This window comes from Chiloscyllium punctatum, chromosome 5 (genome assembly GCF_047496795.1).
Source record: "Chiloscyllium punctatum isolate Juve2018m chromosome 5, sChiPun1.3, whole genome shotgun sequence".
In the NCBI taxonomy this organism is placed as follows: domain Eukaryota; kingdom Metazoa; phylum Chordata; class Chondrichthyes; order Orectolobiformes; family Hemiscylliidae; genus Chiloscyllium; species Chiloscyllium punctatum.
In genome coordinates this window covers 9,716,324-9,732,062 of record NC_092743.1, presented here as the reverse complement: position 1 = coordinate 9,732,062, position 15,739 = coordinate 9,716,324, and the positions used below count along the sequence as shown (strand labels likewise).

Genomic DNA, 15,739 nt, shown 5'->3' with positions numbered 1-15,739 from the left:
CCTCCTGACAATTTCTACCGCCCTGCCAAATGTGTGGGTGGAGAAGCAGCCACACAAGGGCCCACAGATCCTCGGACCAGCGACATGGAATTCCCACAGTGGACAGTTATACTCATTAGTGAATAATTGCTATCAACGGTGATTTGCTTCATTGCCTTGCATGTTAGTTTTACAGGAGGTGATACATTGAGAAGCCACAAGAAGTGTCTAGTTAAACTGCAAGTGAAGAATAAACCACAGGAATACCCTGAACTTTTTTAAAGCTGTTGTTTATTTCATATCTTGCAGCATTTACACAATAAAACAAAATACAAACCATTTCAAGGAAGTTTGTGATGTCATCCAATTTCTTTAAGTATTGGCTTTCTCCTATTCCTTTTAGCTGTTTAAACCTAGTTCATTATTCACTGGGATTATGGCTGATTTGTATCTTTGATCAATCTTTCACCCCTTGCCTTACAAAAAGTTTTGTTAATCTGTGTTTAAATGATATCCTTACCAGCATCTTCTGTGCTAGAATAGGAATGTATTCATAAATGTAAACACAAGAACTCATTATTGTTGATGTAAATCTAATAATTTATAAAATTCTTATCTTATTCCCTAACATAATTGTGTATGTGGGAGTATATGACATTGCATTGCCTAATGAAAAGACAACTTTGGTGAAACACTTTACTGAACCTGCTCAACTACCAGGCAGTGCCAGTCCTGCGAACAATACTCCTTCAGCCCCACCTCCCAACAGAAAAGATGCACGGTACATGGTTCTATGTGAAGTTGTGAACGTGTACTTGTGCAGTATTAGCAAGAAAAATTAAATCTCTAATTATGCTTACTGTACTAGTACACAAAATACTGTCCAGATTGTTGCACTTCTATACATTACAAGGTCATTGTGCGACACTATTGTGTCCTATTTTGCTTCATCTGTATTGCCGGCTTTTGTATTGTGAATAAACACCTGCATTAAATTCTTCCACCTGCAGGTTAAAGTCCCAGGTTTGCCATTACATAGAGTGCCACATTCCAAATTCTTTGGACCTAAAAGTTAGTATATCTGTAATGAAGCAAACCAGCTCCCAAGCATGATTTGATTACTATCTCTCATTTGTTGTGACATTAGTGGGCAGTCAACGGATATCATTATCACATCAAGTTATTCAGTCAAATGGATTGCATGGCTATGGCTTGGCAAGTGATTTGTGTCAAAACCCCAGAATGAACACTTGTCTATTCTGCAGAATTGCTGACACCTCTTGGATTCTTGTTGAGGACAGTAAATTGTATGATAGAAAGCAACAGTACAGGTTCCAGGTGAGCAGAAATATGTCTTCCAAAACTGGAATAGCTGAGGTTTAATCTTCTTTACTTTCTATTAATCAAGAGAGAAAAAGAGAATGATTTTAATTTGCACATGACCAAGAAGCAAACTATTAATTTATTACAGTTAAATAGTCAATTAAAATCAATAAATCTTCTTTATACTGTCCACCAAATGCAAAAGTAATTTTAGGGCAAGATAGATATATACACACACCACATATCTATGTGATATGAGGGAAAATCTGGAAGCTTTGAGAGGGTGCAGAAGAGATTTAACAGGATGCTGCCCGGACTGTTTTATGAGGGCATGTTTTATGAAGAAAGGTTGAGGGAGCTAGGGCTTTTCTCAATGGATCGAAGAAGGAAGAGAGGTGACTTGACAGAGGTGTATAAGATGATGAGAGGCACAGATAGAATGGATAGCCAGAGACTTTTTCCCTAAGTGGAAATGTCTATCACGAGGGGGCATAATTTTAAGGAATTGAAGGCATGTTTAGGGGAGATGTCAGGTAGGTTCTTTACGCAGAGAGTGGTGGTGTGTGGAATGCACTGCCCGCTGTGGTAGTAGAGTCAGAGATGTTAGAGACATTTAAGCAACTCTTGAATAGGCACATGGAAGGTAGTCAAATGAAGTGTATGTCGGTTAGTCTGATCTCAGAGTAAGATAAAAGGTCAGCACGACATCGAGGGCTGAAGGGCCTGTACTATTCTTTGTTCTAAAACTAAGGCATATTTTTTACCATGTCCAGTTTTTTTGATTTCAGGAGATTAGGTATAAAACAAAGTTAATAACCTCCCTGATCAACTAGTTGTTTTGATAAAATGGAAGTAAATTAGTTGTTGACAATGGAAACCAGCTTTTATTGATTCGCCATTTGGTGATGATAGAAGGAATCCTGGTGCAGCATTAGTGTGGATTCTTTTCTGTTTCCTGGAACAACAAGTTATATTTAGCACCTCAGGTTAATGATTCAAGTGATAGCAATGCAAGGTACCTGCATTACAGGAGGCTAGATCTTGGAGCACCGTCAATGGAATTATGAGGGTACAGGGATGGGGGAAAACAAATTCAGTATTATGATTAGCTTTGAGAGAAAAATTGACTACTCGAAAGTACTTCAAGATAAGGAATGCTGGACTATTTTAGCACGGACTGATTGCTGGGATGGCAGGACTACCAAATGAAGGGAAACTGAATTGGTTAGGACTATATTCACAGGAGTTTGGAAGGAGAGAATCTCAGAAAGCTATAAAATTTTAACAGAGTAAACACAGGATGTTCCCGATGACCAAAGGGGTTACAGACTAAGGATACAGGATAGGCCATTTTAGATTGAGATGAAAAGTTGTCTTCACACAGAGAGTGGAATTCCCTGCCACAGAAAGCAGTTAAGGCCAAAACGTTGTCTACCTACATGGACGGCAGTAATTCAAGAAAGCAGCAATTCAAGAAAGCAGCTCAACACTGCCTTCTCAAGGGCAATAAATGCTGGCCAAGCCAGTTACACACATGTCCCACAATAAAAAGCAAGAAGCAGTTAGCTATACACTTAGGGCTAAAGGGATTAAAGAATATGGGGCAAAAGTGAACAGGGTACTGAGTTGGAGATCAGCTATGATTGTATTGAATGATGTAGCAGGCTCAAAGGGCCAAATGGCCTTGTTCTATTTTTGATGTTTCTATGTTTAATATGATTTGCAATAACTAATCATTTGGTTGAATTATTGCGATGATTTTGGTGGCAGTGAATTAGATTACAGTCATTCAGATCTTTTGGTGAGTAGGCATGAATACAGGTGTGTGTATTAAATAAAATTGAATTAAAGAAATTCTTGCGACTGCAAGAGCAACAACTTCTGTTCACGTAATACCTGGAATGTAATAAAATGTCACAGGGTATTTCACTGGAGCAAACATGCCTGGGCTAGCTAAGAGTATATTCATGCTGATGATCAAAAACTGAGTTAAAGAGCTAGGTTTTGAGGACAGTCTTGAAAGAGAACAGCGATGGGTACAGACCTAGAGAAATTTCAGGAGAAAATGTCAGGCGCCAAAGTGAGTAAAATCAGGGATGTGCGAGAAATAGAATGGGCGAGGTACCAGTTATCACAAAGAGTTATAAATCTGGTGGTGCTGGGGGCTGAGCCTAGGAGGGATTTTACAGCAAAGAATGAATGAAAAACAATTAAAGGTCATATCAAAATTAAAGAAAAGGCGTACAATTATGCAATGGTGGGCAGCAGCTCTAAGGATTGGACAAAATTTATATAAAAAAAGCAAAGAATTACTAGAAAAAAGTTGGAGGGAAAAATTAGGATGAGAGAAAGCTAGCGAGAAGTATAAAAATATAGTGTGAGTTTCTGTTGATATTTTGATTAGATTACTTCCAGTTTGGAAACAGACCCTTCAGCCCAACAAATCCACACCGACCCTCTGAAGAGCAACCCATCCAGACCCATTCCCCTACATTTACCCCATCACCTAACACTACAGGCAATTTAGCATGGTCAATTCACCTAACCTGCACGTTTTTGGACTGTGGGAGGAAACCGGAGCACCCGGAGGAAACCCACGCAGACACGGGGAGAATGTGCAAACTCCACACAGACAGTTGCCCGAAGCAGGAATTGAACCCGGGTCTCTGGCGCTGTGAGGCAGCAGTGCTAACCACCGTGCCGCCCTTCTAAAAAGAAAACTTTTAAAGTAAGCATTGGTGTATCGAAAATGATTCAGGGGAAACAATGGGAAGTAGGACGGTAGAAAATGAGTTCATTGAGTGTTTTGCATTGGTCTTCACTATAAAGGATCCAAGTAATAAATACAGAAACAGCTACAGGCAGGAAATGAAAAGGAGAGACCATAAGATGAAAGAGCGGAAGCAGGCCATTCAGACTATTGCATCTGCTCTGCTATTCAATGAAATAATGGCTGATCTAATAACTCTCAACTCCACTTTCCTGCCTCCTTTATCCCAACTCTATGTCTTCTATCCATGCCGATATACCACTTCCAAACTATGGACTCCTACCTTATTAAGTAGTCTAACTTGTGGTCCCTTATCAAATGTTATTGTTTATAGTAATGGTTATCAACACAAAGTTAGGAAGTTTATGCTTCAGTTATATAGAGCAATGATGAGACCATACCTATAGTACTATACATTGGTCTCCTTATTTAAGGAAGAGTGTAAATACATGGGAAGCAGTTCAGAGAAGGTTTACTTGACTTAATACCTGCATTTGGGCAGGTTATCTTATGAGGAAAGGTTAGATAGGTTAGGCTTGTATCTGCTGGAGTTTATAAAGACACAACTTAGAGTGATAGATTCATAGAGATATACAGCACAGAAACAGACCCTACAGTTCATGCCAATCAGCTATCCTAAATTAATCTAGTCCCATTTGACAGCATTTTGCCCATATCCTTCTAAACCCTTCCTATTCTTGTACCCATCCAGATATTGTTTAGATGTTATAACCGTACCGGCCTCCATCACTTCCTCTGGCAGCACATTCCACACACACACTTCTCTCTGCATGAAAAAATTGTCCCTTAGGTCCCTTTTTAAATTTTTTCCTCTCACCTTAAATCTATGCCCTCTACTTTTGGACTCCCCCACCCCAGAGGCAAAAAAACCTTGTTTATTTACTCTATCTATGCCCCTCGTGATTTTATAAACCTCTATAAGGTCACCCCTCAGCCTCTGACAGTCCATGGAAAACAGCCGTAGCCCATTCAGCATCTCCCTATGGCTCAAAGCTTGATTAAAACATCCTGAGAGGTGTTGACAGTAAGAGTTGGAAAGGATGCTGACAATGGTGAGAGTGTCCAGAACCAAGGGACACTGTTTCAAAATAAGGCATTGCTGATTTAAGATGATGAGATTTTTTTCTCATATGGGGTTATGAGTCTTTGGAACTCCCTTGCCCAGAAAGGTAGATTAGGTGAAGTCCTTGAATATCCTTGATAAGGAAGAAGTGCAATATTATTGGGGAACAGGCAGGAGTATGGAGTGATCAGATCAGCCAGGATCTTGGCAGAGCAGACTTGGGGCTGAGTGGCCTATTCCCATTCCTAACTCATCTGTTGGTATCTTCAACTGATAATCCAGTCAAAATGTAGACACATGAGAAAGCACACCAATAACTAAATGCTCTCCTTTAAGAATCCAGCCAGCATTAGTATCAAACTGATTGTAACCTTTCAGCCTCATCTTGGTTTCTGCCAGTCGTTACCAATGAAGAATCTCCCATTTGATTCTATCGATTAAAGGGTAACAAAATTGAGAGAGTTATTTTGTTGAGAGACACACCAGCTGAAGGACTAAGGTTCACAGAGCACGACACCACTGAGGAAGAAGGATGAGGTAAATCTCAGGACAGCTGGTGACTAGGTAGCGAGCTGTGTTATCAATTAACCCAAGGACAGGGTACAATGGTTTTGAAGTCCTTGTGAAGGATGGATTTGAGTGGGAGATGGTGCAGAGAGTGTTCGTATCAATACCAATGAGGATGAAGAGAGCACCAGAGGGATGGTGTGTTCTGTTTGTCAGCCTCCAATGTTTAATCTGCTTAAAAGTAGAGTTATAGGATCACCCTGCACATTTGGCCCATTGTGTCTGGGCCAGCTCTTCAAGAAAGCTATCCAGTTTATTCTATCCCCTGCTCTTTCCCCCGGCCGTGTCTCCTCCTTTCCAAGTATCTGCTTGAAGGATAACAAGCTCTGGAATTACAGAATAGTTGTGGTGCAGAAGGAGACCATTCTACCCCCGTCTCTATACTAACTCTTAAATGAACAAAATGACTTAGTGCCATTTGCCTATCTTTTTCCCACATTCGTGCAAATTATTTCTACTTAAATAATCACCTAATGACCTCTTGAATATGTTACAAACAAATGAGTTTGTAATTAGTATAAACAGTAATGACTTCATTTTGAACGTACTTATCTCTGTCACATCAGTAGCCACAGTGTCTTCTGTTTCCTCTTCTTTTATCTCCACCTCCTCAAATGCAGGCTCGACATTTATCTCACTTTCCAACTTTTCTCCGGTCTCACCTGGAGACAATAACCATGTAATCTGAGTCAAACTACACATGCACCAACCTGACACATGCTTATCTCACAGCTGGCTGATCTTCCCAAAGCTTCTCTCTGAAGAATGGAAAGGTGCCGACCCCGAGTATTGTCCAGAACCAGACCAATCCCAGGGGCTTTCTCAGTTGCTGCAGCTCACCTGGTAAACAGAACACACTTCAATCACTGTGCGTTGGTGGTGTTTAAGGTGGTGGATGAGGTACTGATCAAAGGGACTATTTTGTGTTGGATGGTGTTGGTCTTTGAGAGTTTTATTGAAGCTGCACTTATCCAGCCAAGGGGAGGCAATTGTGACAACTGAGTGATAGATACAGGTCAGGACACCCCCGTGACCCTTTGAAACAAGCAATGGGATTTTATTTTTACATTCAGAAGAGCATAAAACTTGAGAAGACCAAGAACATAAGACTATAGGAGCAATATTAGGCCAGTCAGACCATCATTTCTGCTCCACCAAGGCTGATATGTTTCTCAACTCCATTCTCCTGGTTTCTCTCCGTAACCCTTGATCCCCTTACCAATCGAGAACCTCTGTCTTAAATACACTCAATGACATGGTCTCAACAGCCTTCTGCAGCAATGAGTTCTGTGGATTTACCACCCTCTGGCTAAAGAAGTTCCTCCTCATCTGAGTTCTAAAGTGTCTTCCCTTCACTCTGAGAGTGTGCCCACAGGTCTTAGTATCTCTTACTAGTGGAAACATCTTCTCCATGTCCACTCTAGCCAGACCTCGCAGTTTTCTGAAAGTTTCAATGAGATCACACCGCTCCCCCACCCCCACAATCCCCCATCCTTCTAAACTCCTTGGAGTACAGACCCAGAGCACTCAACCACTCCTCATATGATCTTTCTTGAAAACCTCCTCTGGACCGCCACTCCAAAACCAGCACATCCTTCCTTAGATGCAGGGCCCAAAACCACTCACCATATTCCAAATGCAGGCCAACCACAACCTCGTACAGCCTCAGCAGTACATCCCCGCTCTTGTATTCCAGCCAATAAATGCCAATCTTGTGTTTGGTTAAACAAATCTTCTATAAGATTGCACCTTTGACATTCCCTTAATACTGGATGAGAGCGTCGCCTTGTTTTTGATCTTCAGACTTTAAGGTGAAATTTGAGCCCAGAACTTGATACAGAGGTGTGAGAGTCAACAACTGTATCATAGCTCTCAAGGAATGAGCTAACATTGTAGAACCTGGCCAAATTTGCCCAAATATTGTAACGGAAATAGTTGGAAGAAAATTAAAGAAAGTTTGTATTTATTTAGTCCCTTCTCAATAAACCTCTTTTGAAGTTGAGTCTGTTGCTTGTAAACTGGCAGCCAATTTATGTGTGGTTATGATTTGGAGATGCCGATGTTGGACTGGTGTTACCTGATTAAGGAGCGTCGCTCCGAAAGCTAGTGCTTCCAATTAAACCTGTTGGACTATAACCTGGTGTTGTGTGTTTTTTAACTATGTGTGGTTAGATCGCATGCGATCATGTACATTGATGCATAATTTTTATAATGACTTGTACATCAGATGGGCACTTGATTTCAGGGTTCTTTCTAATTTAAATACAATTTATTAGCCTATTTACATATTTCATCTGTGTGTAACAAAAATTGTGGAGACTTTGTCATTGATCCCTGAGTACGTATTCCCAGTTGAAACTGTAAGGTTGGAATGTAACATAGTGGGGTTACTACTCATCCAGACTTGGGGATGAATTGGATTAGATTCCCTACAGTGTGGAAACAGGCCCTTCGGCCCAACCAATCCACATCAACTCTCCGAAGAGTAACCCACCCAGACCCATTTCCCTCTGACTAATGCACCGAACACTATAGGCAATTTAGCATGGCCAATTCACCTGACCTGCACATCTTTGGACTGTGGGAGGAAACCAGAGCACCCGGAGGAAACCCACACAGACACAGGGAGAATGTGCAAACTCAACACAGACAATCACCCGAAGCTGGAATTGAAGCCGGGTCCCTAGTGCGGTGAGGTAGCAGTGCTAACCACTGAGCCACCGTGCCACCCCCACGTGACACAGTACATCAGCTCAGTGGTTAGCACTGTTGCCTCCCAGCACCAGAGACCCACGTTCAATCCCACCCTCGGGTGACTGTGTGGGGTCTGCACATTCTCCCCGTGTCTGCATGGAGTTCGTCCGGGTGCTCTGATTTCCTCCCATAATCCAAAGATGTGTGAGTTAGGTGGTTGGCCATGAGAAATTGCCCCAAAGTGTGCAAGCTATGTGGGTTAATTATGGTAAATGTGGGATGATGGGGTGGAATGCTGTTCAGAGGCTGAATGGCACCGAGCTGCACTATATGGATTCTATGATTCTATGATGAGTTCAAAATCTCACCTGACAACTGGGGGGGATCTTAATCCAGTTAATCAATAAATCTGGAACAACATATTCCTCAAAATGATTACAAACCTGTCAGGTTATTGTAAAAGGTTTATTCAAGGGGCAGGATCAGGTCATTCAGCCTATCAGGCCAGCTCCACAATTCGGTACGATTGCGGCTTATATTCTTTTGGTCATTATGCGGGGATGTGTGATTTTGCTGGCCAGACCAACATTTCTAATTGATCCCGAGTCACCCTTGAGAAGGTGGGGTAAGCTGCTTTCTTGAACCGCTGTAGTCCATGTGCTGTGGGTTGAGGGAGGGAATTCCAGGATTGTGACCCAGTGACAGTGAAGGAACAGCGATACATTTCCAAGTCAGGATGGTGAGTGGCTTGGAGAGGAACCTGCAGGTGGTGTTCCCATGTATCTGCTGCCCTTGTCCTTCTAGATGAAAGTGGTTGTGGGTTAGGAAGGTGCTGTTTAAGGATCTTTGGTGAATTTCTGCGGCGCAGAATTTTGATTACCTTCTCAATTACCTGCTGAAATTGTCTCACGAGCCACTGAAATAAGGATGGGCAACAAATGCTTGCCTTATCAGTAAGCTCATGTGCCAAGCATGAACCAAATAAAAAACATAAAATAATCATTAACCACGGAAAATGCTGATAGTTGGAATGAATGCTTCATTTCTCACATTTGTAACTTTATGTGTAACTGGTACTCTACGTGCTTTCACTTTATTCCTTTCAAGGCTGGCCAACCCTTTTGCGTTCCACCACATTGAAATCACGACTTGTCGCAACAGGGACCGGGGTTTATTACCTTCAGACTGTCCCTCTGTCTCAGAGGGCTGAACTTCTCCAATATCATCTGTGTCAGAAGGCGATGTTACTTCCAATGGATCTGTGGGAATCTCTGGCTTTTGCTCTGCAGCCATTGGACTGAGGCCAGTCTCAGGAGCCACCTCCAAATCCCCGACAGCTTCTGAAGGGCTCGGTTCACTGGTGACAACATCAGCAGGGACAGTGTCAAAGTCTTCAGCCTCCAGTAGCTGGGACTGATCTGGAATTGTTTCATTTCCATTGGCAGTCAGGCCATTTATATCTGGAGCTACTGGTTCATTCCATGGATCATAACGCCCATCAAGGGGAAAAGACAAAACAATAAGTTTTGAATGACTAAAATACTGTACACTCATTAATTTTATGTTTTTATCCACAAAATAACTAGCAAGTATGTAACATCTTTAATGTGGGACAGCGTTACAAACAGGTGTAATAATAGACAGGAGTTGCATAAAGAGACAGGATCTTAAAGGATTGGTTGGAGTGCTAAGTTATAAGGAGCATGGAGGGGCTCATGGGATGCAGTGGTTGTGTCCCAACCTCTGAGACAGGAGGTCCAGGTTCACGTCTCATTTGCTCCAGAGGTGCATAATGACATCGTTAACTAGATTGATTAGAAAGTATCTATAATCAACATTGAAAAGAAAAGAGAGAGAAATGAAGAGCTGGAGATGTTTAGGGAGAGAATCCATGAGCTTAAACCTGGACTGGCTGAGGTTATGGCCACCAGTGATGCAGCAAAGACATTTGATGATGATTGTACAAGAAGCCAGACTTGGGAGGGGCATACTGGGATTCAAACACACACATGAGAATTTCAACAATGACTCATTGCTGGAGATTATCATTCAGCAAGTAATGTGCCATAAACACTGGCCTAGCAAGTGACGCCCACCTTCTATAAATGAATAAAAATAACAACGTTTGTTGAAGTTGGAGCAGTGTCTAGGTGTGGGGTAGAAATGGAGGGTCGTTGTTTATTAAGCTGCAGCCCCTCAGATTCAGGGGTGGGTGTTGTCACTGGGAGATTTCTGCGAACAATGCAGCACAGATTAAAGAGGAGCCCCCTCTGAGAATCCACTGTGGGGCATGAACGAGGGCCTCCTGGCTCAGAGGTAAGGAAACAACTGCATTTCCTCAGTTGATTCATCATGTGGCTCAATTGGCACGTGATTGTGTCACTAAGGTTCCCACCATTGGTAACTTGCCCTGGCAACAGGCAGGCAATGCCAGGCTCCCATCTGCTGTATTGCCCTCCCCCTGTGGTCAGTCTCATGTCTGTTCACTGACATCAGTGGTACATATTCAGGGCTGTGGAGAGTGGTATGCAGATACTGCAATAGGAGGATTTGGTCCTGAAGAAGGCATGGGTAAGATGATGAAATTCAACATCAGCAACATGGGGCTGTGTGTTTTGGTTTTTGAACGAACTCTCAGTATTACGTTTATGATATTGACTTTGATCAGAGCTCTGGAAGAAGATTGAATGAGCTTGAAGCTCAGTGTCACCAGTGACCTGTCACTCAATTCCTTTGCATGCATTCTCAGAAGTTGCAGGTTGACGATAAACCTCATATTTGTAGTCCTTCCCTCAGTGCCCTGGAGAAGGTGGTGCTGAGCTGCCTTCTCGAGCATGGGGGCGCGTACGTAAGCCCGCAATGTTGTGAAGGAGCAAACTCCAGGAGTTAAATCCAGCTGGATTGACAGAACAATGATCCAGTTCCAATCAGGACGGACGTGGAATGACTGACAGAAAACTGAGCACCCATGGGAGAGAAGGATATGCACTCCTCAGGACAGAGAGGGTGATGCTGAGCTGAAAGGTCAGGCCAAGAAGCCTGTGTGTTTTAACCATTGATAGGTAGAATTCCTGATGAAGAGCTTTTTTCCAAAACATCGATTTTCCTGTTCCTCAGATGTTGCCTGACCTGCTGTGCTTTTCCAGCACCACTCTAATCTTGACTCTGATCTCCAGCATCAGCAGTCCTCACTTTCACCTTGGAATAGTTAGGTATGTGCTTTTGATTTGATGGGCCAAAAGGCCTTTTCTGTACTGCATGACTTTCTATGAGCATCTGGTTAATGTCACATGGGTGTTTTTTTTAAATGCAGAATATTGACTGCATTTCTTATAAGAGTGACTGCTCATCAAAAGCATTTCATATAAAAGCTTCGAGATATCCAGTGGTGAGCAAAAGTGCTTCAGAAATGTAAGAATTGTTTTGAAGCTAGTCATGTTAAATTTTGCTTCCTGGTTTTTTTCATGTGTGCACTTCACTGGATCCTATTGTTATTAAAACTTGACACAGAGTGAAAACTCCCTAACTGACAACAATACCAGTGTGAGAATTAAGCCCCTGTTTAACAGTTGGGCAGAGTTTGGCTCCACCAGTATTAATTTATTAAACACACTTGCTTGATCTTGTTAGAATCACGTCTTTGCAAATTTATTGATTTGACATGGTTCTGCATGGAAGTCATAAACATAATAGCTTCTAATCTGCAAACAAAACTGTGTTTCATTATTTCAGACTGAAAAAAACTATTCTGCTGACATTCTGTATAAAAGGGTCTTTTTCAGTAGTGGAGTTCCACAGGGTCTGTGCTGGGACCATAACTATTCATGTTACTTATTAACAATCTGGATGAAGCAACTAAGGGCACTGTTGCTCAGTTTGCAGGTGACACAAAGGGAGGTACAGGGATAGGTAGTGTTGAGGCTAGCAGTGTGAGCAAAGAGTGGACAGTTAGAATACAATGTGGGAAGTGTGACTTTCACACTTTTTTAAGAGTTATAAAATATGGAACTGCAAGATTGAATTGCTATCTTTCAGATGAAGCATTAAATTGAGACCCCGTCTGCCCATTCGGGTGAATGTCGAAGATCCTATAACCACTGTTCCGGGAGGAGCGGGTGAGCTGGACAAGTCTTGAGGCCAAAACTTACCAATTAACCAACACGACTTATAAACAAGTTTATCCGCTCTGTTATCACCTTATTGTTTGTGGGAGTTTGCTGAAAACAAGTTGGCTGTTCCATTTCCTCCACACTTGGAAAGCACTTTCTTGATTTTATTGACCCCTTTGAGGAAGAGTCACCGAATCCGAAATGTTTTTCTCTCCATAGATGCTGCCAGACCTGCGAAGCTTTTTTGTTTCTGATTTCCAGTGTTCTTTCGATTTTTGTTTTATTGAAACGAATATCACAGAGGAGGAGGTGCTGGATGTCTTAAAACACATAAAGGTGGATAAATCTCCAGGACCTGATCAGGTGTACCCTAGAACTCTGTGGGAGGCTAGGGAAGTGATTGCTGGGCCCCTTGCTAAGATATTTATGGCATCAGTAGTCGCAAGTGAGGTGCCAAAAGACTGGAGGTTGGCTAACATGGCACCACTGTTTAAGAAGAGTGGTAAGGAAAAGCCAGGGAATTATAGACTGGTGACCCTGACATCAGTGGTGGGCAAGTTGTTGTGGGGAATCCTGAAGGACAGGATTTAGAATAGATTACTTACAAATTTACGTGTATTTGGAAAGGCAAAGACTAATTAGGGATAGTCAGCATGGCTTTGTGCATGTGAAATGGTGTCTCATGAACTTGATTGAGTTTTTTTGAAGAAATAATAAAGATGATTGATGAGGGCAGAGTGGTGGACGTGATCTATATGGACTTCAGTAAGGCGTTCAACAAAGGTTCTCAAGATAAAGTGGTGAACTGAATAAAAGGAGAATGAGCCATTTGGATATAGAACTGCCTCAAAGGTAGAAGACAGAGAGTGATGGTGGAGGGTTGCTTTTCAGATTGGAGGCCTGTGACCAGTGGTGTGCCACAAAGATCGGTGCTAGGTCCACTACTTTTTGTCATTTGTATAAGTTATTTGGATGAGAACATAGAAGGTATGGTTAGTAAGTTTGCAGATAGAGTCATAGAGTAATGGAGATATACAGCATGGAAACAGACCCTTCAGTCCAACCCGTCCATGCCGACCAGATATCCCAACTCAATCTAGTCTCACCTGCCAACACCCGGCCCATATCCCTCCAAACCCTTCCTCTTCATATACCCATCCAAATGCCTCTTAAATGTTGCAATTGTACCAGCCTCCACCACTTCTTCTGGCAGCTTATTCCATACCCGTACCACCCTCTGTGTTAAAAAGTTGCCCCTTATGTCTCTTTTATATCTTTCCCCTCTCACCCTAAACCTATGCCCTCTAGTTCTGGACTCCCCGACCCCAGGGAAAAGACTTTGCCTATTTATCTTATCCATGCCCCTCAAAATTTTGTAAACCTCTATAAGGTCACCCCTCAGCCTCCAACGCTCCAGGGAAAACAGCCCCAGCCTGATCCTCCAACCCTGGCAACATTCTTGTAAACCTTTTCTGAACCCTTTCAAGTTTCACAACATCTTTCCGATAGGAAGGAGACCAGAATTGCACATAATATTCTGACACCAAATTTGGAGGTGTAGTGGACAGTAAAGAAGGTTACCTCAGAGTACATTGGGATTTTGATCAGATGGGCCAATGGGCTGAGGAGTGGCAGATGGATTTGTGTTGCTGAACCAAGAGACCTTGGAGTGCAGATTCATAGTTCCTTGAAAGTGGAGTCACAGGTAGATCGGATAGTAAAGAAGACATTTGTTTGCTTGCTTTTATTAGTCAGTGCATTGAGTACAGGGTTGGGAGGTCATGTTATAGCTGTACAGGACATTGGTGAGGCCACTTTTAGAATACTGTGATCAATTCTGATCTCCCTGCTTTAGGAAGGATGTTGTGAAACTTGAAAGGGTTCAGAAAAGATTTATAAGCATATTGCCAGGGTTGGAGGGTTTGAGCTATAAGGAGAGGCTGAATAGGCTGGGGCTATTTTCTCTGGAGGAATGACCTTATGGAGGTTTATAAAATCAAGAGGGGCATGGGTAGGGTAAATAGACAAGGTATTTTCCTCATGGAGGGGGAGCCCAAGAAGGCTTATAAATGTTTAAGGTGAGAGGTGAAAAATTTAAAAGGGTCCTAAGGGGTAAAAATTTCACACAGAGGGTGGAGCTTGTATGGAATGAGCTGCCAGAGGAAGTGGTGGAGGCTGGTACAATCACAACATTTACAATGCATCTGGGTGTGTACATGAATGGGAAGGGTTTAGAGGAATATGGGCCAAATGCTGGCATAAGGGACTAGATTAATTTAGGACATCTGTTAGGCATGGATGAGTTGGACCGAAGGGTATGTTTCCGTGCTGTACATCTCTATGATTGTATGATTCTCTGATGACACGGTGCTTTGGAATTGTAAGGAAATCTCCAGCAGCAGGTGGCAATAGTGAGGGAATGTAGCTGGAGAAGTTGAATGGACCCTCTCTGGGGTGAAAGGCAGTCTTTGGAGGGGAGGAGGCTCCATGGGGAGAAGGACCAGCCAGACAAAGCATTTCTTGACCAGATACAAACCACAGACATAATTCTATGTCTTCTGTGTTTTACCTACATTTGGCCTTCATGCTTTTAATGAGCTGATATCAGTTGAATAAAGAATTCCTGTCCCGTGATCTTTGGTCCATCTGTGGATTCAATTCCCATGTAACAGAATCTTCTGAGATCATGAGAGGTGCTACAAAAATGCAGGTATTTAATTTGCGGTACAGTGCAATCAAACTCTCCAGGTTTCTGACACACACTCTAGGTAACCTGACACAATCATTCAGGAGTCTTTTGCTCAGATTATAAATCCCTTCCTATTGGAAAGCAGCAGGCTGAAGATTTGAACTTCCTCACACCAGCAGAGTGGTGATTTTGAAATACGCAAAAAGGGAAATTTCTGGAGAAACTCAGCAGGACTGGCAGGGTCTGTGCAGAGAGAAAGAGTTAATATTTCCAGTCTGGTATGATTCTTTTTCAGAGTTTTGATTCTGAATTCAGGTCTGTGTCTTCAAGTTGGGTGCCCTTCCACTGCATACTTTGGTATAGCTCGCACCACACAGGAGAGATGATGCTCTTAGTGGTATTGTTGTGAGACTATGAATCCAGAATTCAAATCCTTCCATGGAAATGCTGGAATTTGAATTAGGATTAAAAAAATAAATCTGTAATCGAATTTAATGGTGAAAATCAATAGTTTTTAGGGAAGG

The 15,739-nt window shown here is 42.3% G+C and overlaps 1 protein-coding gene across 3 annotated transcripts in view; it reads right to left on the bottom strand.

Annotated features, from left to right (window-relative positions):
- Window positions 1–269: 269 nt before the first annotated feature.
- The window catches only part of LOC140476875 (uncharacterized), a 30,432-nt gene continuing 14,962 nt past the window's right edge, over window positions 270–15,739 (bottom strand). The window contains exons 1-4 of one of the 3 annotated variants that reach the window (XM_072569748.1): window positions 15,100–15,127; window positions 9,596–9,886; window positions 6,272–6,385; window positions 270–1,375 (exon numbers count right to left, since the gene is read on the bottom strand). In XM_072569748.1, coding sequence (XP_072425849.1) covers window positions 1,359–1,375; window positions 6,272–6,385; window positions 9,596–9,886; window positions 15,100–15,112 — 435 coding nt within the window. In that variant the 5' untranslated portion in view covers window positions 15,113–15,127 and the 3' untranslated portion in view covers window positions 270–1,358. Of the gene's footprint in view, window positions 1,376–6,271; window positions 6,386–9,595; window positions 9,887–15,099; window positions 15,128–15,739 lie in introns of those variants that run through there. The other 2 variants (XM_072569746.1, XM_072569747.1) reach the window with 2 other exon arrangements.